The sequence below is a fragment of the Prionailurus viverrinus genome, chromosome D3, assembly GCF_022837055.1.
Source record: "Prionailurus viverrinus isolate Anna chromosome D3, UM_Priviv_1.0, whole genome shotgun sequence".
Classification (NCBI taxonomy): Eukaryota; Metazoa; Chordata; class Mammalia; order Carnivora; family Felidae; genus Prionailurus; species Prionailurus viverrinus.
The window spans coordinates 28979302-29001233 of record NC_062572.1 but is presented as its reverse complement, the minus strand read 5'-3'; the positions used below and the strand labels follow the sequence as shown (position 1 = coordinate 29001233).

The following is a 21932-nucleotide window of genomic DNA, read 5'->3' as shown; positions in this document are numbered from 1 at the left end:
TTTGTTTTGTAGTATTTTAACCACATCAGTATCGAGGACTCACGGGTCTACGAGCTGACCAGCAAGGCCGGACTGTTGTCTCCCTATCAGATCCTTCACGAGTGCCTTAAAAGGTAGGGCGGGTGCTTCCCCTTCTGAGTGGGGTTGTGTGGGGGCTTTTATTTTGGTGCCCGATGTCTTTACTAGCTGTTTATCCTGGTTCAAGAGGTGATGCTAAAGGCCAAGCCATTGCAAGTATTCCCTGTGTGCACAGAAGCCCCTGTGCCTGCTGGTCAGTCAGAGCCTGTGAGATCAGATCAGGAGAATCCCCTCCTTTTCAGCTGAGATGTGCGGTTTGGGGAAAGGGTTGGCATTGTCTTCATTGAGCCTTTAAAGCCTATCCTGAAGCTGTCATTTCTTCGTCCTCAGCTGATGGCACTGGTTGTCTATGTTTTTTCTTTAAGAAACCATGGAATGGGTGATACATCCATCAAGTTTGAAGTGGTTCCTGGTAAAAACCAGAAGAGTGAATATGTCATGGCGTGCGGCAAACACACAGTCCGCGGCTGGTGTAAGGACTGCCTCCCTCCTCCCTGTCACCCCACTGCAATTTCCCTTGACCACTGGGGAGGTTGCACACTGCCATGTGGCCTGTCTGGGAGCCCTGAGCCTCTGGGGCTTAGTCTCAGGCCACTACCCTGGCATCACTCCCAAGCTTCTGCCTTGTGTGCTGACCACCCGCAGTCCTCCGTGTCCACTGGCATCTCCTATCGACCTCTGTCTGAAAGCCTGTCAGTCTGAGGTGGGACTGTGGTAGTCCTGCCTGTACCAACCCTATCCTCCTAGTTCCTGGGCTTGGGCTGGTCACTTTGGCTAGGCCATGTTTTCCCCCTCCCTGCCACTAGTGCCCCATCCAGCCCATGGTCCCTGTGGCAGGAGGAGGGATGTCCTAGAATGGCAGCAGAGCCCTTGCCCTGCCCTACTCTGTGTCCCTGTGCTGGGTGATGTGCCTGCCCCATTTCTGGTCTTTGTGTACACCACCTGCAGTATTTACCAAATTTGGTTGGTTATTTATTTTTAACTTCTTTATTTTAAAAAAATTGTTTTATGTTTATTTTTGAGAGAGAAAGAGAGTGTGTGAGCAGGGCAGGGACAGAGAGAGAGGGAGACACAGAATCTGAAGACAGGCTCCAGGCTCTGAGCTAGCTGTCAACATAGAGCCTGATCCAGGACTCGAACTCACAAACCATGAGATCGTGACCTGAGCCAGTGGATGCTTAACTGGCTGAGCCACCCAAGCGCCCCACTGAATTTGGTTTTTGAAATAACTACATTTTATTTTATCTTATCTTTTAATGTTTATTTTTGAGAGAGTGTGCCATGTATGAGTGGGGGGAAGGGCAGAGAAAGAGGGAGACAGAGAATCCCAAGCAGGCTTTGCACTGTCAGTGCAGAATCTGATGTGGGGCTCAAACTCACACACTGAGATCATGACCTGAACTGAAATCAAGAGTCAGATGCTTAATTGACTGAGCCATCCAGGCACCCCTAAAGTAACCACTTCTGAAAACAACTTTATTTTGAAAGAAAACTTTGTATGACTACTATAAACACAAAACCAGTGCTATGTAAATTAGAAAGTAACACACAAGTTGGCCTTGAGAAAATCACAGAACTCACAGACCTGGGTGTCCCCTGTGATTCAGCAGATATTAGTCCTCACTGAGACACCTTCTGGAGCAGGCAGGTGTGGCATAGAAGGAGTGCTGGCACCATTGACCTCCCTATCTGGGAAGTGTGGCCACCTTGGTCTGTCTGGCCATAGGCATCTCCTGGCACTCAGACCCACTCTGCTCCCTGGCCCCACCTTCCCTCTGCATACATAGAAACTCCTCTTTCAAAGTTCATACACCCTCTGGAAACTCCTCTGGGCTTTCTGGCAGAGCCTCCCTCCCCTGTGCCTGTCCCCAAGGAGCCTTGGGCTATGTGCTTCATGGTACTCGTTTTGCTTGTCTGTATCTCTGGAAGTGTAGGGTGTGGTGGGAGGGAGGCCTTGTAAGTTATGACCTTGGGCCCATTCTGATTTTCTGAAGCCTTTGAGGGAGCTGTTCTGCTAAATGGGGTTAGGGTGGGTCCTGGTCTCAGCTTTGTAAGACTCCAGTGCCCACTGCAGTGGTGGAAGACGTCTGTTCCCCCTCCTGTAGAACATGCCGTTTGCTGGGTGGGGGAATGGCAGGTGTGTCTCCTCTCTAGGCAAGGTGACCATGTTGACAGCTGAATGTTCTAGTGACTCCCTCTCCACATTTCCTCTTCCTTCCTCACAGGTAAGAATAAGAGAGTTGGAAAACAGTTAGCCTCTCAGAAAATCCTTCAGCTGCTGCATCCACATGTCAAGAATTGGGGGTCTTTATTGCGCATGTATGGTCGCGAAAGCAGCAAGATGGTCAAGCAGGTAACCAGGCTCCTCCCCAGGACCTAGGGCAGCCTCTGTACTTATCATCCTCCCTCCACCGTGGCACACCTGTTTGAGGTCCTGCTGCCACCGGAGATAGTGTTGGGCAGCTCTGCTCTTGTTCAAGGCTGCTTCTCAGGTGCTCTGCTGGGCCATGTCTGTGACCTTGGGGGTGGAAGGTGGTCATTCATGCTGTGTCTCCCTCCCTGAGAAGCCTGGGCCTGGCTCTGGCTCTGTGGGGTGAGCCTGCCCAGCAGGAGGTACAGGTGGTGAGTGCTGCCAGCCCCAGTGGAGAGGAAGCTTCTGAGCTGAGACCTGGTGTCTCCCCTTCCCCCACACCGGAACTGCAAGCCCTTGGATTAATTTGAGGACCCCTAGAAGCTTAAGGGAGAGTAAGAGATGCAGGCCACCTCTTCCTGCTTATGAACACCAGTTTTTTTAATTTTTTTTTTTTTTCAACGTTTTTTATTTATTTTTGGGACAGAGAGAGACAGAGCATGAACAGGGGAGGGGCAGAGAGAGAGGGAGACACAGAATCGGAAACAGGCTCCAGGCTCTGAGCCATCAGCCCAGAGCCCGACGCGGGGCTCGAACTCACGGGCCGTGAGATCGTGACCTGGCTGAAGTCGGACGCTTAACCGACTGCGCCACCCAGGCGCCCCAACACCAGTTTTTTTTTAACTAACTAAACACCTGTACACGTCATCTGTTTAGTTTCTGCTGTTTTGCCGAGATCGAGAGATTTAAACCAGTACCCTTAGGTTTGTATGTTTTGTGGGATGGAGAGAAGTCCTGGGAGGTGTTTACGTTTATTTTTACCCTGATGTTTCCAGAAATAGTCTGGGTTACCTGCATCCCAGTGAGGGGAGGGGTGGCCATGTGGCATCTAAGGAGGTGACACTGGGCCCCCAGGGTGCTTAGAGAGGAACCTCCAGATATGTGTTGCTGAGAAAACTCCAATTACTACAGATGAGGCTGATTTCTGCCTTCATGTGCCTTTACTTTTGTGCTGTATCTTGTTTGGGCTAAGATTGAGAAAAGCCTGCTTTGGCCTGTGAGTGGGAACTCCCCTAAGTTGGAGGATGAGCGTCCAGTCTAGGCACAGCCTCAGCCTGTATCTTTTGGAGGACAGGTGGAGTCTGACACTCGAAGGCACGGCAGGCGGCCTCAGAGATGGCCATTTCAGACAGGAAGGGCCTCAGGACAGCTTGATCCTGTTCTCAAAGTTGGAGGGTTTGCAGATATGCAGAGAGCGCAGTGTCTAGGGCTGATGGGCTCCCAGCTGGGCCCCAGTGCCAGGGTTTATCCCATCGGGCAGCATGCTGTCCCTGCTGGCGGAGGCCGTACCCTGATCGTTCCACTCTGAGGGTCTGGGCAGTATGAGTCCCCAGCTGATGGCAGGAGTGGAGGCAGCTGGGTGCCAGGATGCCTTTGCCCCATGAAGGGAAGAGGCTGTGGCTTCTGCCTGCTCAGGGTGAGGCAGAAGTGGGGGTAGTATGGTCAGAAAGTGAGCTGGGCAGCTGTGGACTGGTCTGCATTCTCTGTGGCTGTGTCAGCTGCCAGTTGGGGGTTGGGAGTGCAGCTCTGGCTGCTGGCCGTAATATGTCTGTGGGGCCTGCCCCAGGCAGTCCTGAGAGCAAGGTGCTGTGCTCCCCAGGAGACCTCGGACAAAAGTGTGATTGAGCTGCAGCAATATGCCAAGAAGAACAAGCCAAACCTGCACATCCTGAGCAAACTACAGGAGGAGATGAAGAGGCTGGCTGAGGAGAGGGTGAGTGTGCAGGCCCGGCCAGCACCAAAGGCCCCTCCGCACCCTCATCCTCTTGCCCTCAAGGGAGGGGAGGGGCACCTAGCACAGCCATGTTGGCAGCTGTGGGAGGGAAGTCAGCCTCAACACTTCTAGGGTAGATGTGCTTTTCCTTGCGTTTCAGCATTCATGACATTTGCATCAGATCAATTCACTTTTTAGTTACATTATAGAACTCTCAGCCCTGGCCTGTGGTTGTGAAGGACCTGCCTTCTGGGTATTTCCACTCAGTACTCAGTTTGAAGGCAGGGACGTTATACCAGTCAGGCCTCCCATTCTCAGGGTCTTGTGGGACACAGACTGCCATCCTGGGCCTCTTCTTCTTTGGGTCCTTGTCATTTCTGTGAGGGAGGAGCATGGTTCACACAACATTGAACCTGGGTAAGGCTCAGTCCCTATGAAGCTTCCTAAAACCACTTGCCTGAGGGTCTTCTAGGCTAGGACCTTGTGAAGCTGTGGTATTTGCCTGGAGGCCTATATAAAACCCCGGGGAGGGGGAGGTGGGGAATGAGAATCTGTTGTATGTTTGGCCTTTCTGGTCCAGGAGATACCTCAAGTTGGGGTGGGGAGAGAGAACCTGCCCTCAAGTTGGGGTGGGGAGAGAGAACCACCTACGTGATTGTCCCTGGTGGCTGTAACTTCCTTGGCCCTTCACTTCTGTGCTGTGTGGTCTGCTTCCCAGGGAAGCACCAGCACACAGTTCTCTGAGATGGCATCCAGGAAGACCCAGCCAGCCCCCTATCTGGTCCACTCCTCAGACCTTCCTTCCTTCTCATGTGGTGTAGTGCAAAGCAGTGGTGCCCTCCTACTCCAGAGGCTACCTGGTACCAGTGTGCTGAGCTTGCCCCCTCACATATCCACCCTGCCTCAGGAGCCTCTTGCCTGAAGTTGCGCTTGGCCACATGTTCCTACTTTGTTGGCATCCCTGACCTTTGTTGTTCTTTCAGGAGGAGACACGAAAGAAACCCAAGATGTCTATTGTGGCGTCTGCCCAGCCTGGTGGCGAGCCCCTGTGCACTGTGGACGTATGAGGGAGGCAGCAGGGTCAGGCGCGGGGACTGCCAGCTCTGCTGCCAGGGAGACCTCACGCCACTCACTCTGCAGCCTCGGGCCTCCGATCTGAGTTCCTCCCCTGCGGCCAGGCTTCTGCCGTCTGGGCCAGAGGGGTGGGGCTCTGGTGCATGGGGACAGCAGGGCCACGAAGCTCTTCCTTGGGGGCCGCCCACAGGTCTGAGTGGGCGTGTTCAAGGATGGACTCTGCTTGTCCACACAGGTGGAAGCCAAGAGCTTGACAATAACTGTGGATAACCTCTGCTTATGTGGACTTGCTGCAGACTGGTTTGATGAAGGTTTTCATGTGTGTCAGTACATAACATGCACTGACAAATGTCAGATAAAATGAGAAAGTGGTGGCAAAGTTCTGTGGTACCCTGTGCCCAGGGTTCCCGCAGACCACTGCAGGGACCTGGTCAGAAGGCGCACGCTGGGACCCCCATCCCCTTCCCTGCCTCTTGTGTTTTCCCTTTTTCTCTGAAAAGGTTACAACAGGAAGGAGTATTTCAGACTTTTTGGTTTAAAATAAACACAATTTTAGAATCAGAACTATTTTTCAGAGATTGTAGGCAAACCCTCAAGGTGATTATTTGCCATCCTTGAAATGCATTGCCAGTGTATGCCTGGCTTGTTGCCCTGGTCCTGGGTTGGCGTGCGGTCCATTTTTCTGAGTAAGTCTTAATGTCCTAAAAACACGCCTTCTTAAGACACTGAGGCCCCTCACCTTCACTGGCCTCTGGCAACTTTTTACTAATGATTTTTGCACAGTCAAGTCCATCTGTCCACCCATCAATTTTTAAAGCTTTTATGAAATTTTAGCATTTGGAAAGAAACTTTTACAGTGAGAGTAGAAGGTAGATTTGGAGTCACGTAGCAGATATAAACAAGTTAATGCATTTTAGCACGGGGATTTTAAAAGAGGAAATAAGGACCCTCAGTGCAATCCATCCGTGATCACAAAGTGGCGCTCTTCTCCAGACCTGGCATAAACCCATGGACGGTGGCTGTCTTCCCTGTGACAATGGCTTCACTGGATTTCAAGGGCAATTGCCCTATGCATCCAGGCCTGGTGGCCAGCCTGTTACTTTGACCAGCAGCCTGTGTTTTCCAAGTGGCTCCTGTGGACCAGTGCAGGGATAAGTGTGTTCCTGCCCTGAACCCCAGAGGATGTGGGTGTGCTTAGGGCCCTTGGTTGTCCCCATGTGCAAGGTACAGGTAGTCATCAGTTCCCTGTCACCAGGGCCTGCTCAGGGTGCTGTGTGCTGATGGTGCACTGTCAGCTGCAGGAGCCCAGTGCTGGGTTGCATTGTCGCATTCCACGGGTGTGCCTGTTCTCCATCATGTCCCCCGTGGTTGGTGTTGATGGCATTTGTTTTCAGGAAGACAATGTTGGGTCTTGTGTGCCACCCACAGTGTATCCCTCCCTTGCCACCTATGTGACTGAGGTTGGCTTCTGTGTTGACGTTTATAAACAAAACCCTTAAATCAAGTTGCTGTAATTAGACACTTGCTTCTGTCTTGCCTCCTGTCTGCAGCTGTGAATAATCATTTGACTGTGTTTGCTCTCAGAACAGCCAGATGCGCCATTGTGAACCAAAGCTTCGTGCACCGTTAATAGAGGCAGCGAGCTTTGCTGCAGCCTCTCCATGTCCTTCCTCTGTCCCTCCTATGTGGGTATGAGTGTTGTGTGCACACAGCCATGCTGTGGCTGCAGAGGGCAGGTGGAGCCTGTACTGATGCCACCTCCATGTGGCCACTGCCTGTTGTGTACCTTCCAGGTGGTGGCTAAGCTGTGGCTTTAAGGGTGAGCCTTGATTGTCTGAATGCATAAAGCAAAACTGTCCCAAAAGGGAATGACTGGCGTTTGTTTCTTCTAACCATGTGAGGCTATGGGGCTTTGTGGACCCTCAGCTGGCCAGTATCCCCCTCTTTAGCCTGTCTCACAGGGCTGAGGCATTTGCCTGGGGACACTGCTTTTGCAACATCTGAGCAGTGTCCCAGTCTGGCCTTTGGTCATAACAGTGGCCTCCCTTCAGAGCTCAGGGCCAGATTGGGGATGGAACCTCCCCTCGGGGTGCAGGAAGAGTGGTGCAGCCTGCTGGGCTGACCTGTAGCAGATAGGCCTGGCCCCCTGCCATGTCTCCACCCCACATGCACAACTGGCTCTGAGCCATTAGCTCCCAGTTTCTTCTTCTCTTAGGATAATAAGCAGGAGACCTGGCACTGTTGGCACACTTTCTGTGACTCCCGGCCATGTGGAGGGACTGGCAGCTGGGGGCTCAGACTTAGTCTTGGCAGGGTGCTCAAGGGGCCCTGCTGGCTTCCCCCTGCCTCCCAATCCGCAGTAGGGGATAAAGTAAGGGCAGGCCCCATCTGCCAACCTTGAATGCTCATCAGTCATGCCAGTAGTTCAGCAATGGTTTATTCTGACCCTGTGCCCCAGCTAGCCCAAAAGGAACTTGGGAAGAGGAGTGGGGGGGGGTGGGGGGGTGTGGTAGGGGACAAGAGCCTAGGGTCCATGGGGACAGGCTGACCCTGGTTGGGGCAGCTGTGTCTCATGCTCTCTAGGTGCTTGCTTGAGCATCCTGAGGTGAGGCAAGGACTTGGGGAGCCCCTTGGCTTCTGCCCCGGTGATGAAGACCGGGCCCTATTCCGAAAGGGCAAGTTTCTAGTGCTCCAGGGACCTAGGAAGAGGTGGAAGCCCCAGTTTCCTGCAGGGTATCATCTGGGGACCCTGGTGGGGGCTGGGCTGGAGGGTCCTGGGGCTCCAGGGCCCCTGTGCCATTGGGGTACTCCACCCTCTCAAACAGGATGAGCATCTCACAATGCGGGGTCTGCGGGAACAGGTCCACGGCCACAGCCTTGACAGGCCGGAAGGGAGTGCCCTTCACCCGATTAGATGGGGCCCTGCAGAGGCTGTGGTGAGAAAGGAGTATCAAGATCAGCCACGTGAGTCTGGAAGGGGCTCCTGTGGAGGAGGGGGAGGTTGTGTGCAGGGCCCCAATCCACCCCAGATCCCCCCACCTCACACTCACTCGACAAAGTTGCCCATGGCTGCCCGGGGGTTGCAAGAGACATACAGGAGCCGTTTGAGGTTCTCGGCTCTTCGGACAGCCAGGATCACTTTCGAATCTGAGGAGACCCAGATGGGATGGGCATCAGGTCTGAGGCTGCACAGCTTGGTGTGCCATCCCAACATCCCTGCCCACCATCTTCCCCTTAACAACCCCCAAATGGAGACCACTTACGCAGGCCAGCACGAGGAGGGTCCAGGATGGCAACGAGCTGCTGGGAGGCCAGTCTGCTCACCAGAGCGGGCACCAGGTCCTCAGCTCTCCCACAATGGAACTCAACATTGCTCAACTCTGGATATGGCATGACAGCCCTGTCAGGGGACCAAGGACACTCTCCCCCACAGGGCTTTGCCTGGTGTCCTGAAGTCCCTGGCCAGAGATGCATTAGGAAAGCCTGTTGTCTAGGGAGGCTGCTCACCTTCCCCCATCAGGCAGCCTCAGGCATCCTGGACATGTGTTAAGTCCACGTAATAGCCCTCCTGTACTCTCTGCCCTCACCCCACCCACCATGAGTCCTAAGAACCACCTGGTGGGTCCCAGGTGCTGTGCTGAGGGTATGCAGCAGAGGCATCTGCTGCCCACCTTTGTGGGGCACTGGCTCTCACCATTGTCTTGGGCATTCACCCGGGCATCTTCCACAGCCTCCTGGCACAGCTCAATTCCTACAACTCTCTTCACCTTCTGAAACCAGTAAAGGACAGACTCATGGCATTCTGACCCATCCTGGGGGCTTCTTAGGGAAGGGAACAGCAGGAGGCATTTGGAGAGTGGAAGAGAATCTGGCAGACTACGGTTAACCTTAGTCTTTGGGCTGGGGATCACGGAGGATCATGAGGCAGGTGACAACATGGGTGGTGTGGGGAGGGTATCCACAGGCAGGGCAGGAGGGCTCACCGGGGCCAGTGCCAGGCCAATGGTGCCAGTGCCGCAGCACACGTCTAGCACTGTGCTCCCTGTGTCCAGCTGGGCCCAGTCCTGGATGACTGTGTAGAGCACCTCGGCTGCTGGGGTGTTCACCTGGAGGGTGAGCCGGCAGTGTCAAGGATGTCAGGGGAGCCCTGCTGCCCAAGTTGGCTTCCCCTCCTGCCCCCCTCCCCCACTGCCCCATGCCAAGCACTTGCATTCCCTGGGCATCTTTCCTGCCTCTGTGGCCCAATTCCTGGCTCGCTCACTTTCTTCCTAGGTCTCCTGATCCTACCCCTCCCCTATCTAACCATCAGGGAGCCAAAAGCCTAGTCCTCAGACTGACCCTCAATCCCATGAGGGTTGCCTGGCAACCTCAGTCTCCTAGCTTTAAAAGGCAACGATGCTGATATCACCACCCCTCGATCAATTATGAAGCTCTTTTCTGAGTACTAGAGCTCACACCAGAGCCCTGGCATTACTCCAGCTCCTGTTCTCACACCCCACATATGGCTCTCCAAGAGGGTTGTCAAAGAATCTAATGGCAAATGATCTTCCATCTACCTTACAATCCTTGTGGCTCCCCTGCCTGGACATTATCCCCAGGTCTCTTGCCAGGCTAATCCTTTGTCACTGCCCTAGCCCACTGTCTCCATCACATCTTGATATCATGTCAGGTCTCCCTCCATGTGTCCTCATGATCCTAAGAAATTTGGGGCTACCTGAAAGAAGGCATGAGGGGAGATCCGGAAGGTCAACCCCAGCAGGTCCTCGTGGATGCATCGGTCTCCAGCCACGTGCTCCAGGGGCAGGCCCTCCAGACTGGGAGTTTTTCTGTGGATGGTAGGGTAAGGTCCATCAGTATCACTAGCCCTTGCAGGGACCCACCCCATCCCTACCCAGGGTCCTCACCGCTGTCCCTCCTCTACAAAGTAGAGGCAGGTCACCCCAGTGGCCTTGCCTGGCCCTGCCATGAAGTGCTGTGCCAAGGAGGCCTTCAGCCCAGCCAGTTCCTCAGGGCTCAGCTTCTGGGTAAGCAGTAGAAAAGGCCTTGTAAAGTTGCATCACAACTCACTGTGGCCCAGACACCCTCCCCCAGCAGGGCCTCCTTGCCTGAGACCTGGGGGTGGAAGTAAACAATGGCCATGGCTTGGCCACGGCGGCTGGTGCGCACAGTCAGCTGCTTCCAGTGGCCTGAGTATGTCTCTGGGTTGTACGCTGAGTATGGAGTGGACCTGTGGTGGGAGCCATGAGCGGCCCTGAGTCCTCAATATCTGCCAACCAGGACTGGGCGAGCAGTCTCCCTGCTCTCCCCTCCAGCCCCACCCACCAGATCACAATCCCAGGATCCCCCAGGCAGGCCCTCTGCTCCCAGACCACCTCAGGACTTCTTGGGGCCCCTAGCCCAGCCATAAGCCCTCACCGGATGAACTCCTGGAAAGCCTTCACCACCTGCTTGGTGGCCCCAGGGATGTGCACGGTGTCAAAGGGGGCTGCCACAGCACATGTCCCGCCCTTGTACTTGCCAAGCCGACAGCCGACTGTGTTGTCCTCCCCGTCCACCCCGACGCCAACCAGAAACTCACACTTATTACGATATTCGGTCTGCAGGGAGGGTAGAGGGAGGCAGAGAGACATGCCTGACCTTACCCTGGCCATCCAGCACTTGTGAGTGGACAGAACAGCTCATCAAGTGAGAGATGGTGGTGAGCAAGAGGCTCTAGTTCCCCCACAGTGCCTGGCAGTCCAGGAGATGGGGCTGACAACAAGTAACAGTCATGTGAGAAATAGGAGAAATAAATACAAAGCATGAAAAGGGATGGCAAAGATAAGTGAGAAGAGCTCCTTTAAGAACATGAGGTGAGTTTCTGGCCACACCAGCCGGGCCTGACCTGCTGGGGTGATGGCCTAACCCCCTCCAGCGGGCAGCAGGCCTTGTTGTGCTTGTGCCTCTGTGAGAGCAGCCAGGGCAGCAGGGCGCGGTTGGTGCTCCCAATTTCCCTGCAGGATGAGGTGGGGCCAAGGTTGGACTCAGCCCGCTGCCCCTGCAACCCTCCCCAGCTACTCTCCAAATACCCAGGTCTTCTGGGCCCCTCCCTTGGGATCTCAGTGTCCCCACTGGTTACACATGGGTCTCAGTGGTTAGCTACCCAAGAGACCATGCAGGACCTAAGGATGTCTATACAGAGCACGGGATGGCTGAACAAGCATAGAGCTGAGCAAAGTTCCAGGGCCAAGAGGGTGATCACCCGCACTCACTTGGCGAGCTTCTGTAGCACCTGCTCGCACTCCAACCGCTTCCGCTCAAGCTGCTCAGCATAGGGCACGGTCCAAAGTGGGGTCACTACATCTGCGATGCATGTGGCCGTGGGCTCACCCTCATCCTCACGCCGCCTCTTTCTGGCCATGGGATCAGCCTTGGGTCGGGCCAAGCGCACGCTGAGTGGACGGCCCTTCCAGAGGGCACCGTGCAGCACGCGCAGGGCCTTGTCCCGCTCAGCAGCGCTACGGAATGTCACAAAGGCGCAGGGAGGTTGCCCAAAGAGTTTGGTCTTATGAGGCTGTAGGCCAAAGCGGCCCAGAAAGCGTCGGACATCACTGAAGCTGGCGTGGCGAGGCACATTCTGCAGCTCCAACTTGAAGATCTCCGAGGTAAACAAGTCGTCCCTGATGTAGCTGTAGAGCCCAGGCTGAGGCACAGACTCTGCAGCCACCCCAGCCCCACCTTCCTCCTCCTCCTCTTCCTCCTGAGGGGCTAGGGCTTCAGGGCTGCCCTGGGCACTGTTGCTGTCCTGGCTGCAGCCCTCCATGGGCACAGGGCCCTGTGTGGAGACAGGCAGGGGCTGGGCTGCGGGCTGCACCCTAGAACCTGAACTCCCCAGTTCGCTAGCCCCACATCCAGACCTCCATTAGTGCACCCTATGCCCAGCCTCACCCCCATTCCCTTCCCTCCTCTCCCAACTCACCTCCGATCCCACTTTTCTCCCAGGGGTTTCCCCCTCCACCCCCATCTCCATCCCTTCCCACCCGGTCTCACATCAGAATCTCCCTTCACTTTACTTCACTGTCGAGTTTATCACTCATCGTCCGCCCGTCCGCTGCCCGGACTGGGGGCTCCACGAGGGCTGCCTCCGCCACCTGGTCCTGGTCCTGGCAAAGGGAGGCAGGCGCTCAGAGGGCGGGTGCGACGCCGCGAGGTCTATCCCCGGCTCCACCCCCGACAAGGCGGGACTCGAACCCTCCGTGCTCAGGTTCGGGTCTCGGGCATGGGGTGTGCCGCCTGCCCGCCAGGGGCCTGTGCCGGCCGCTCACCTAGCCGGCCGCTCTCCCGCCGCCAGCGAGTGCAGCCGAGGCCGCGCATCTCTATCATCCTGGCTTCCGGTGACATCATCACCACGCGTCACCTCCTACCCCCAGCCCTTTTCTCGTGCTCGAGGGGCACGCGCTGCGGTGGGGCGGAAGCGCGCGCGAGGGCCGCCGGGAGTACCCACTCCCCTGGCGGCCGGGCGGGCCGGGCATGCGCCGCGGGCGTTTTGGCGGGAAGCGCGGGGCGGGCTGGACAATGAGAATGTCCGCCGTGTGAGCCAATAAAGCTGCACTGGTTTTGAATCGCGTCGCGTTTCCCGCCGCCGGGGTCAGGGGTCGGGGTTCGGGTCGCGGGGCGGAGGGAAGAGCGGGAGGGCGGGAGGCGCCGGCGCCAGACGCGGAGGAAAGGAGCCACGACTAGCCGCCGAGAGGCCGCGGAGCCAGCGACGACCGAGCCAGCCGAGCCGCCGCGTCCCCATGGCGGCCGCCAAGGTGCGGCCGGGCTCGGGTGGGGACTGGGCGGGGGCCGGGAGGCCGAGGCCGCTATCGGCGGCCACGTGGGCGGCCCGCGCCGCCGTTGCCAACCCCCGCTGGCCTGTGGGCTCGGCTCCTGTGGGGCCTCGGTGGCGCGGGGTCGGAACTTTGGGGAGCGCGGCCTGGGGGCTCGAGGCCTTCGGAGCGAGGTCGCACGATGGCTCCGCGGGCTCGGGGGCTGCCTGGCGCCCGCGTGACCTTGGGGCGGTCCCAAGTGGGGCCGGGAAGCTCCATCCAGGCGTGGGGCGGCCCGCCGCCCCGACTCCTCGGTCTCGAGTTTACTTCGCCGCTCGTCTGAGAAGTGGGGCGGGTGGCGGGTTTCCCCTGGCTCGGCCCACTTGCAGGCTTCCCACCAAAACCGTGCGTCCCTTCCTCCCGTCGCCTACGCAGTACTTCATTCATTCTGTTCTCACGTCTTGAGCCGCCACAGGCCTCTGTGGCAGAAACTCACGTTTCAGCGGGGTGGACGGGTCCTGGTCGAACCGACCCAGAGTGGGGGTGGCTTTGTTGACCGAGGGCATCTGCTCGGGTGAGCTGACCCTGGTGGAGCCGCAGTGCTTATCCAACCAAGGAAAGCAATGAAAGCTTATATATTTTCTTTTTTGGCTCGAGTCTGGTAGGGAGGTCTCCCAGCTTACGGATTTATAGATCATCAAGCCACGTGTTCTGTGAGACTTGAACCTCAAATCTGATTCTTTGTGCCCTGTAGTTTAATAAATTGCTTCAGAATCTTAGGGCTCATTGTACGATTTCTGTTGACACATCAACTTTCTGATTTAAGAGCAAATTGCTGACAGAACTGTGAATTGCGTGTAAGCACTAGCCATCCTGTAGCAACCTTTTTCCTTTCTGCTAAGCAAGAGCACAGATTTTTCTCAACCAGTAAAAACCCAAATGGTTGCTTTTTGATTAAAGGGTGACAACTCTACTTGAGACCCTCTTCTGTCATTGCATCTTTTAATCATTTGCCCTTGTGATTATTCACATTTTACAGATGAGGAAACTGAGGTTCAAGTGATGAGGCAGTTTCTCATCTTCCAGTAGGTGGCTCAATTTAGGAGCCCCAGTATGTGCACAGATGTGATTGATGCATCTGGGGAGGGTGCTGAAATTCAGCATCTTATTGCACTCTGTGCGTGCAAACCCTTATGTGAAAGACTGTGGGCTTAATCTCTTGTTTGGGGATGAGGCCGTTCACTAGGAGGGGTGCCCACTGCTGAGCTCTGGGTGAGGGGCACGCTCTGGAGCCAGCAGGGTCACCTCTCTGCACCTCACTCCACAGGACACCCATGAGGACCATGACACCTCCACCGAGAATGCAGATGAGTCCAACCATGACCCCCAGTTTGAGCCTATAGTTTCTCTTCCTGAGCAAGAAATTAAAACGCTGGAAGAAGATGAAGAAGAGCTTTTTAAAATGTAAGTAAGCTCCTGTTGCTCCAGAAACATGTATCTTTTTTTTTTTTTATGTTTATTTGTTTTTTGAGAGACAGAGTGTGAGCAGGGGAGGGGTAGAGAGAGAGGCAGACAGAATTTGAAGCAGGCTCCAGGCTCAGAGGTTTCAGCACAGAGCCCAACGCAGGGTTCGAACCCATGAACCATGAGATCATGACCTGAGTCAAAGTTGGAGGCTTAACCAACTGAGCCACCCAGGCATCCTGAGAAACATGTATCTTTTAATGTAAGATTGAAGTTACAGTGTTTACAGGTGTCAAGGTCTTGGCCTGACCTTAAATCAGACTGGAGCTGAAGAAAGGGCTTGGAATTGTATGATGACTAATCCTACGTGGAAAATCAGGGCTGCTGTTAGAATCTACTCTTTGGATAACTCTTCACTGGGTGCCCCTGTTTCCCGGCGGCCAGTGCTGTGGAGAGCACAGGTGCTCCCTGGTGTCCTGTCCCTGCTGCTCTGCCCACCAAGGTACATCTCCACAGCCTCCTGTTCATGTCACCTTACAGGCTTGCTACCTCCCAAAACTCCCATGGCCCCCTTCTTCTGGTTGAATAGGGAGTCTCTACCATTATTAATATTATTTTTCTTTTGCACGCCAGACTTTGGCATCCTGAAGTTTGTGAACTCCCAATTCAGCGTTTTTAATGCACAAAATAATGCCTGGAATTACAAATGAAAATGGATGTGTTATGCTTATCGAGATTACTTTCTAAATATTATCCTGCATGTGTTTGACACCTTCAGTGTGAGGCTCTGACGGCATGTGTCGTTTTTAAGTAGTACTGGCACCAGCCATGTGTTGAGATGTCTGCGACAAAATCCACACTGCTGAGACTGACCCGTTGTCTGTACTCAGAATCACAGGAAACGTTAGACTCAGTCACAAGTTAATGGAAACAGGCTGGAGCGTTTTTCCTGTCCAAGTGGAGTTCCTCCACCGTCTTCAGATTCTAACTAAGAAGCCAGATGAGGATTTGAGTGCTTTGCTGTGAGTGGGGGGCAGGGAACAGTGATCCCTCCCTCTAAGGAAGGCAGACTGGGGAGACCAGCCCTTTCCCACCACCCCCAAAGGCCTGGGGAAGGAGAGTCATATACATCCTCTTGGTCTCAGAGTGGTAGGTGAGTCCCTGAAGATACTGGTTTTCCACGTCTCTGGTTTGCCCGGAAATGGTGCTGCAGCCAGGGGTTGGCTCCTCCCAGCAGCTGGTGCTGCTGTTCTTACCCTCTTCAGCCCTCACAAGGCCGAGAACTGCTTTCAGTGTCCTGGACACAGGCCTTTCCTGAGGGAAGTGAGGCCAGCAGGTCAGGCCTTTGCGTCTGGGCCCTTGGGCTCCAGGTGAAAGCTCTGCGGGCATCCTTGTGAGGGCACTGTCTCCCGTAACGGAATTGAGTTTGGGAGAGAGAGCAGAGTGTGGTGCAGGAAATGGACCAGCAAGGCTGGGGTCCTGTGGGTAAGGAAATGGAGGACATCAGCCTGAAGTCCTAAAGGCAGGACTGCTGGGCTCACCATGGGAGCCCATCTGGGTGGGAGCCTTGGCTGGGCCCAGTGTGAGGTGCTACTCAGAGCAAAAAGGCAAGACGTTGGGCCAGAGCCTCGTGGCCTGAACAGAGAGGTCTGCAGAGGTCTCTCTGGGTTGGGGGGCCTGGGAAGCACAGGGTGCATCTCACAGCAGAGGGAAGGGCTGGCCCTGTGGAGGGCAGGGGTCCTCAACCTCCATCTGCTTCCTTGCTACCCTCTGCAGCCCTATGGGACACCAGGGGCTCCCCTGCACTACGATCACAGGCAAGCCCAGCATATTCAGGAGGTGTCTTTGTTGAGAAGTTGTGTCTTTCTGTTGGAAAGTTCTGTGGTTGTTGTACTCGATTCGGCAGCACATATGCTAAAATTGGAAAGTTCTGTGGTTGTAGAAATCCCTTTTCTTTTTCACTTCATTATTCCAAGTAAATACTAGGAATGTTGTTTTGCTTTTTTGGTAATTTTTTGACTTAATCGTCCTAGAAGTACAAAGAAAGGGAGGGGCGTCCGTAGAGACTCCAGGTATAGGAAATAAGTGTTGTTTGCCAGCAAACGTTTGACTGTTTATTCTGTCTTCACACACATTTAAGCTCTCTTGTAATGGCTTTTCTTGAAGGCGGGCAAAGCTATTCCGATTTGCTTCAGAGAACGATCTCCCAGAATGGAAGGAACGAGGCACAGGTGATGTCAAGCTTCTGAAGCATAAGGAGAAAGGGACCATCCGCCTCCTCATGAGGAGGGACAAGACCCTGAAGATATGCGCCAACCACTACAGTAGGTGGCCTCTTGGGAGTGTGTTTTCACTCTAAGTTCCAGCGCTGCACATGAGGATACCTTCAGATCTTTGGGCAGGTTGCTTTCAGTGCTGGGCTAGGAATCTGGGAGTGCATTATGACATAGAGTGCATATTTGCAGTGTGTTTTGAACTTAAAGTAGGAAATGAAGTTTTCCAGCATGCTCTGAACTCAGAGCAGACCTGCAGAGAAGCTTATAGCACACAAGATGTGGAGCCCAAGCAGACAGGACATGATGGGGTGGAAGCAGAGCCCCAGTGTGGGCTTAGGTCCGTGGAGCACCTGCCCAAGGATTGGGCAGTGCTGTGAGGATGTGTGCTCCCATTTGTATTTTGATGTGCCCAGTAGGCAGCCTTCCCACTCTTTGGTGTGTTCTGTCCCTGCTGGGTGTTCCCTGGTGAGAACACAGAGGGGAAGGGGTGCAGAGAGAAGGTGGCTGCCTCATCTTTAGGTGTCTGTGAGACCAAACAGATAGTGGGTGGTGACAGGTTGAGGCCCTTGAACACGTGTGATGCATTAACCCTGGGCTCAACATGGTTGGGGGATGGGAGGGTCTGGGGAAAGCCACACCAGGCCTGGCCTGTGAAGGGGTGACAGTAAGTCCCTGCCATATCAGTCTTTTGGCTGCTAGGTTGTTCTGCAGTGCTATGTGTGTTTGGAAGTAGATGTGTCTTGGGCTCCATTCCTGATCTGGTGCCGTGTGTGTGTTACTGGGTAGAATGCATGTCTGGCAAGGGAGGGCCCCTCTTCTGGACACCTGGGGTGACCTGGCAGGAACCTGAGCAGAGCAGCTCTTGAGGGTGATGTGGAAGGATGGGCGGGTTTGCAGAAATCCTCCTGAGAGGTGGCAGGGAGGGGCTTTCTTGCCTTCCTTAGGGGCCATTCTGGTAGTCCTCTTGTGTCTCTCCCTCTTCCCCCACCTGTCTGCTCTGGCCCCTGGCCTCCACTCCAATTTGAATCGCTCCCCAGGGGACTTCCTGACACCCTATGTTTCTTCAGGAGCCTTGTCAGATCACTGGGTTGTTTCTGAGTTGCAGGTGTGTTTTGGGACCCCTACATACCATAGACCCTTAATGTGCCAGGTGGGTGGTGGCAGCAGGAGGCCATGGCATCTCTGTGCTCTGTAGAGGTCAAGGGCTTACCAGGTGTCTGCATGGGGATGGTGTGACTGTTCCTGGTTCAGGCGGTCAATATATGCTCAGGTCCCTGGAGACCTCTGCCAGGGGCACAGGGGTGCACAAGTGTGCTCTTGTTCTTTGCGCAGTCAGTTTCTCCTTTTGGGTCTGTGCAGAGCCTGAGGACATGGGTGTATCTGCTTATTCCAGATTTCTACTTATTCCATGGTGTATGTGCATGTCACCAGGGCCCATGGTGTCTACTTGTGGTGGCCTTGTCTCCTAGGGACCCTGGCAAGTGCAAAGCTGACTCCATGTCCTCCTGGATCATTACCCCACTTATGGCTTCTGTCCCCCACTTCCCAATGGGCCAGCTACCTGATGGTGTGGTTGAGCAAGGACATAGCTACATGATGGGTGCTCCACAGGAAGGGCTGGGCATGAGTGGCTCTGTTGGCGTTGGAGCCCTTGTTCCAGTGGGATTGGAGGTGTTCTCCTCGTCAGGGAGCAGGTCACCCTGTTCCCAGATTTAGGACAGTCCTGTGGGGTTTTTTTTGTTTTTTTTTTTTTCAATGTTTGTTTATTTTTGAGAGAGAGAAAGAGATAGCGCATGAGCAGGGGAGGGGCAGAGAGAGAGGGATACACAGAATCAGAAGCAGGCTCCAGCCTCTGAGCTGTCAGCACAGAGCCCGATGTGGGACTCGAACTCACAAGCCTTCGAGCTGTGAGATCAATGACCTGAGCCAAACTGGGCCGCTTAACTGACTGAGCCACCCAGGCACCCCAGGACAGTCCTGGTTTTAAGTGAACATGAGACATTTTCAAAGAGGTTTGAGTAAGATCCTGTATCCCACAGGAGTTTGTCTAGGCCTGGTTGGTGGACCCCAAGGCGGGACCTCCTGTTGCCCAGGGTGGTCTCGTAGCAGTTGTCAGGATCCTCACATGGCTCTTCTTCCCCAGTCACGCCAATGATGGAGCTGAAGCCGAACGCAGGCAGCGACCGTGCCTGGGTCTGGAACACCCACGCCGACTTTGCCGATGAGTGCCCCAAGCCAGAGCTGCTGGCCATCCGCTTCCTAAATGCTGAAAGTAAGCAGAAGAGCCACCAGGCCCTTGGGTACTGCTTTTCAGGAAGAACTGATAGTGCCTGTGAGAAGCTTGTGGGAGGGACCAGTCTCATTCTGCTGTCTGGTGCTCTCTCAGGGGCAGGAATGTGAGTGCTGCAGTCGACCTGTGTACCCTCGAGGCTTCATGTGGGCTCTGATGAGAGCAGTGCCTTTTCCCTTTTAACCTCAAAGGGAGCTGGGCATCCAGTCTACCCAGGGCAGGCATGTCCCCTCGCAGCCACCTGACTGCCAGCAGGTGCTGGGATCCCAGGCCCATGGTGACCTCTCCCCAGCTTGGATGTCTTTTCCAGCCCTGATTGTCAGAAGTGCCCAGTGGGCCTCATCTAGTAGCTACTCTGACATGAGTGGAGAGCAGAGTGTCTGGCCAGGAGGCTCCTGACCCCGTGGTTTTACATGGCCACCAGTGCTGTGTACCATTCTGCCCAAATTGTCACAGAGTCAGGTGGAGGGAGATGGGCCAACCTAGCTACCAGTCCCTGGAGGGACTTGAGAAACAGTCACTGCTTGGTCCAGGCAAGAATGAGCCCAGGGCTGTGTCCTTAAGTCACCCATGGGACGAGCCCTTTGTGAATCTTGGCTCTTCAGACCTTTTAGGGCTCTTAGGAGGTCTCTTCTCTTCTTTCTGCAGATGCACAGAAATTTAAAACAAAGTTTGAAGAATGCAGGAAAGAGATCGAAGAGAGAGAAAAGAAAGGTGACGTGGAGTTGGGGGTGGGGACTGCCTCGCAGACTCACTCTGCACCTGGCTGCAGCCCCAGGCGGGTGCTTTTTCCGTCTGCCAGAGTAACATCCCAGGGTGCTGTGACCACCTTGACCTGTCATGGGTGATGCAGTTGTCTGGGGACACGGTGCTTCTGGGGAGTGAGGTAGCCATAGAGGCCCCAAGCATGTGCTCACTGGCCTGGCCTCACAGCACCCAGGCTAGCCGTCAAGTAAAATGACGTCTGGCTAGAGCCCACCAGAGGCCAAAGGGGCTTCAAGAGGTCCTCACAGTCACTTGCTTACTTGGGGCCCGATATGACTGAGCTGCCTGATCATGGTCCTAGGTGTGAGCTCTTAATTTGGGTGACCCTGGAGGCTGCCTTGGCTGGCATATGGTGAAGTGGCCTGCCCTGTGGCCTTCGCCCAGGGTCACAGGAGGTGGGTGGGCTGGGAAGAGTGGTGCTTCTCGGTTTTCTTACTGTGTCCCCCTATGTCTTAGCAGGGTCGGGCAAAAACGACAATGCTGAGAAGGTGGCCGAGAAGCTAGAAGCTCTCTCGGTGAAGGAGGAGAACAAGGAGTCGGAAGACGCCGAGACCAAGGATAGAGAGGAAGAGGAGCAATAAGCCGCCTTCCCTTGTTTTCTCTTCCTTCCATTCTTTTCCTCTTTTTTCTTTTTTAAAATTTTGCCCTGCCCCTTCTTTTCAGTTTGTTTTTATTCTGTTTTGTTTTTACAAGGGACTTTATATAAAGAACTGAATTCCAACATTCAGGTGGTTTTTTTCTAAGTTTTTGCCCTATTGAAGATGACTTCAGAAAATCCATTCCCCAGTCATGAAAATGTACTGTGCTAACTTTCTTTTCCATAGTGGAAACACTTATTTATAGTCATCAAAAATAGTGAATAAACAACACATTTGAAACCTGCACGGAGGCAGGACCATGTGTGCGCCGGCCCTGTCCTGGGAGCAGTGTGGGTTCCTGCTGGCTCCAGGATGTTGGAGCAGTGCTGCGGGTCTCACTCATCGCCTCTGGCTCTGCTGTGGGCTCAGCGCAGCTGTTGGTCCCTGGGGCCATGATGCAGCTGAGGTGGGGCAGGTGTGCTGGGTGGGGGGGGGGGGAGACTCATGTGCTTCTGCCCTGTGGCAAGGAATAGGCTTTTTTGTTGTTGTTTTGCCTCTGAGGTAGGGAAAGGAAGACCGCCAGAGTACCCTGGCCTTTGGTGCAAGACGGCCAAGTGTGTTTCCAGGCTTTGGTTGAGGCCGCGTTTGGTTGGCCCTCTGCCCTGGTGGAGGGAAAGGCCAGTCCCATAGCACATATGTCCAGTCTGGTGCACTGTGTTGGTGGGACTCGGCCCCACAGCCCTTGTTGGACAGCTCACTGCCATCGTTGGAGAGAACTGTCTTACCCGCTCACTCAACGGTGTCTCCATCTGGGTGCAATTTTGGACATCTGCAGTAGCTTTAAATAAAGGGACGTTTTCAAGAATGCAAATGGGTTAGTGCCATTTAGGGGTTTGTCTTATAAAACAAATGGTCTCTAAACATTATCTTAAGTGGGAGAAAGGCTTTTCAGTGCACCAGCAGGCTTTTCAAAAGCATATGTGGTAAAGGGTCCCAGGAGACCGCCTGGGTTATGAAGTGTGGCCATACTGCCCTCCAGTGGGGGAGGAGCAAGTTAGGACTGGGCTCTGGAGTGGATGCACTCTCACTCAGCTATTGGTCATTAACACCTGCTAGAGGTGCTTTACATTGTGGCCCGTCTTTTAGCTGTGTCCTGTTCTGTCCAACTTCCCAGTGTGTCCTGTGACCTGTGTCTGATTCCAAACCTTGGATCCTTGTTCCCTCTGGGGGATGCACCTCCAAAGGAAGCTGCTCTTTTTTTGAAAGCCAAACAAAACTTTGCTGGTCAGCATTGTGTTCTGGCAGCCTTGGGCCTCTAGAGGTACAGGTCTGGATGCTCTTGAAGTCGGTGTTGGCACAGAGGTCCTTCCCGCCAAGGAAGGACATTGAAGCTTGTGAAATGCACCTTGCCTATCTTGAATTGGAATTTTGATGTTGTAAAGGACAGGTGTTGCTTCTGTATGGGCCTCTATTGGATGCACTGATGTGTGTAAGTC

General features: G+C 54.5%; 3 protein-coding genes and 1 non-coding gene across 9 annotated transcripts in view; 3 read left to right on the top strand and 1 right to left on the bottom strand.

Moving 5' to 3' along the window:
- The window catches only part of DGCR8 (DGCR8 microprocessor complex subunit), a 36706-nt gene extending 29926 nt beyond the window's left edge, over nucleotides 1–6780 (top strand). For all 3 annotated transcript variants that reach the window (XM_047827127.1, XM_047827125.1, XM_047827126.1), the window contains 5 exons: nucleotides 13–113; nucleotides 444–550; nucleotides 2304–2431; nucleotides 4089–4202; nucleotides 5186–6780. In XM_047827127.1, coding sequence (XP_047683083.1) covers nucleotides 13–113; nucleotides 444–550; nucleotides 2304–2431; nucleotides 4089–4202; nucleotides 5186–5269 — 534 coding nt within the window. In that variant the 3' untranslated portion in view covers nucleotides 5270–6780. The remainder of the gene's footprint in view (nucleotides 1–12; nucleotides 114–443; nucleotides 551–2303; nucleotides 2432–4088; nucleotides 4203–5185) is intronic.
- Nucleotides 6781–7697: 917 nt separating this feature from the next.
- TRMT2A (tRNA methyltransferase 2 homolog A) lies at nucleotides 7698–12737 on the bottom strand. 3 transcript variants are annotated; one of them, XM_047827128.1, is made up of 13 exons: nucleotides 12581–12737; nucleotides 12329–12418; nucleotides 11528–12090; nucleotides 11161–11269; nucleotides 10692–10873; nucleotides 10389–10503; nucleotides 10181–10296; nucleotides 9991–10102; nucleotides 9260–9382; nucleotides 8971–9046; nucleotides 8540–8734; nucleotides 8327–8423; nucleotides 7698–8207 (listed from the first exon to the last, which is right to left on the bottom strand). In XM_047827128.1, the coding sequence occupies exons 2-13, from the start codon at nucleotides 12350–12352 to the stop codon at nucleotides 7976–7978; spliced, it is 1944 nt and encodes a 647-aa protein (XP_047683084.1). In that variant the 5' UTR covers nucleotides 12353–12418; nucleotides 12581–12737; the 3' UTR covers nucleotides 7698–7975. The 3 variants fall into 3 exon arrangements, with proteins under 3 accessions (XP_047683084.1, XP_047683086.1, XP_047683085.1); XM_047827130.1 differs by having other exon boundaries at nucleotides 8540–8656; nucleotides 12581–12736; XM_047827129.1 differs by having other exon boundaries at nucleotides 12306–12418; nucleotides 12581–12658.
- A 191-nt stretch (nucleotides 12738–12928) lies between these two features.
- RANBP1 (RAN binding protein 1) lies at nucleotides 12929–20581 on the top strand. Of its 2 annotated transcripts, none has more exons than XM_047827132.1 (6): nucleotides 12929–13066; nucleotides 14391–14527; nucleotides 16694–16851; nucleotides 18947–19075; nucleotides 19742–19807; nucleotides 20318–20581. In XM_047827132.1, exons 1-6 carry the CDS (start codon nucleotides 13052–13054, stop codon nucleotides 20437–20439), a joined length of 627 nt encoding a protein of 208 aa, XP_047683088.1. In that variant the 5' UTR covers nucleotides 12929–13051; the 3' UTR covers nucleotides 20440–20581. The 2 variants fall into 2 exon arrangements, with proteins under 2 accessions (XP_047683088.1, XP_047683087.1); XM_047827131.1 differs by having other exon boundaries at nucleotides 20315–20581.
- LOC125149749 (small nucleolar RNA SNORA77) lies at nucleotides 19839–19964 on the top strand. Its single transcript, XR_007146045.1, has one exon. It is a non-coding gene; the product is annotated as a small nucleolar RNA SNORA77 (small nucleolar RNA).
- Nucleotides 20582–21932: the final 1351 nt, after the last annotated feature.

What these genes read in the sequence shown, in the direction of transcription:
- TRMT2A (XM_047827128.1), bottom strand. Translation starts at nt 12,352, where the DNA reads ATGAGTGATAAACTCGACAGTGAA. An exon ending in GTGATAAACTCGACAGTGAA is followed by an intron (nt 12,091 to 12,328) that starts GTAAAGTGAAGG and finishes GTCTCCACACAG; the next exon opens with GGCCCTGTGCCCATGGAGGG. An exon ending in TTGGCCTGGCACTGGCCCCG is followed by an intron (nt 9,047 to 9,259) that starts GTGAGCCCTCCT and finishes TACTGGTTTCAG; the next exon opens with AAGGTGAAGAGAGTTGTAGG.
- RANBP1 (XM_047827131.1), top strand. An exon ending in GAAGAAGAGCTTTTTAAAAT is followed by an intron (nt 14,528 to 16,693) that starts GTAAGTAAGCTC and finishes CTTTTCTTGAAG; the next exon opens with GCGGGCAAAGCTATTCCGAT. An exon ending in CCGCTTCCTAAATGCTGAAA is followed by an intron (nt 19,076 to 19,741) that starts GTAAGCAGAAGA and finishes TTCTTTCTGCAG; the next exon opens with ATGCACAGAAATTTAAAACA.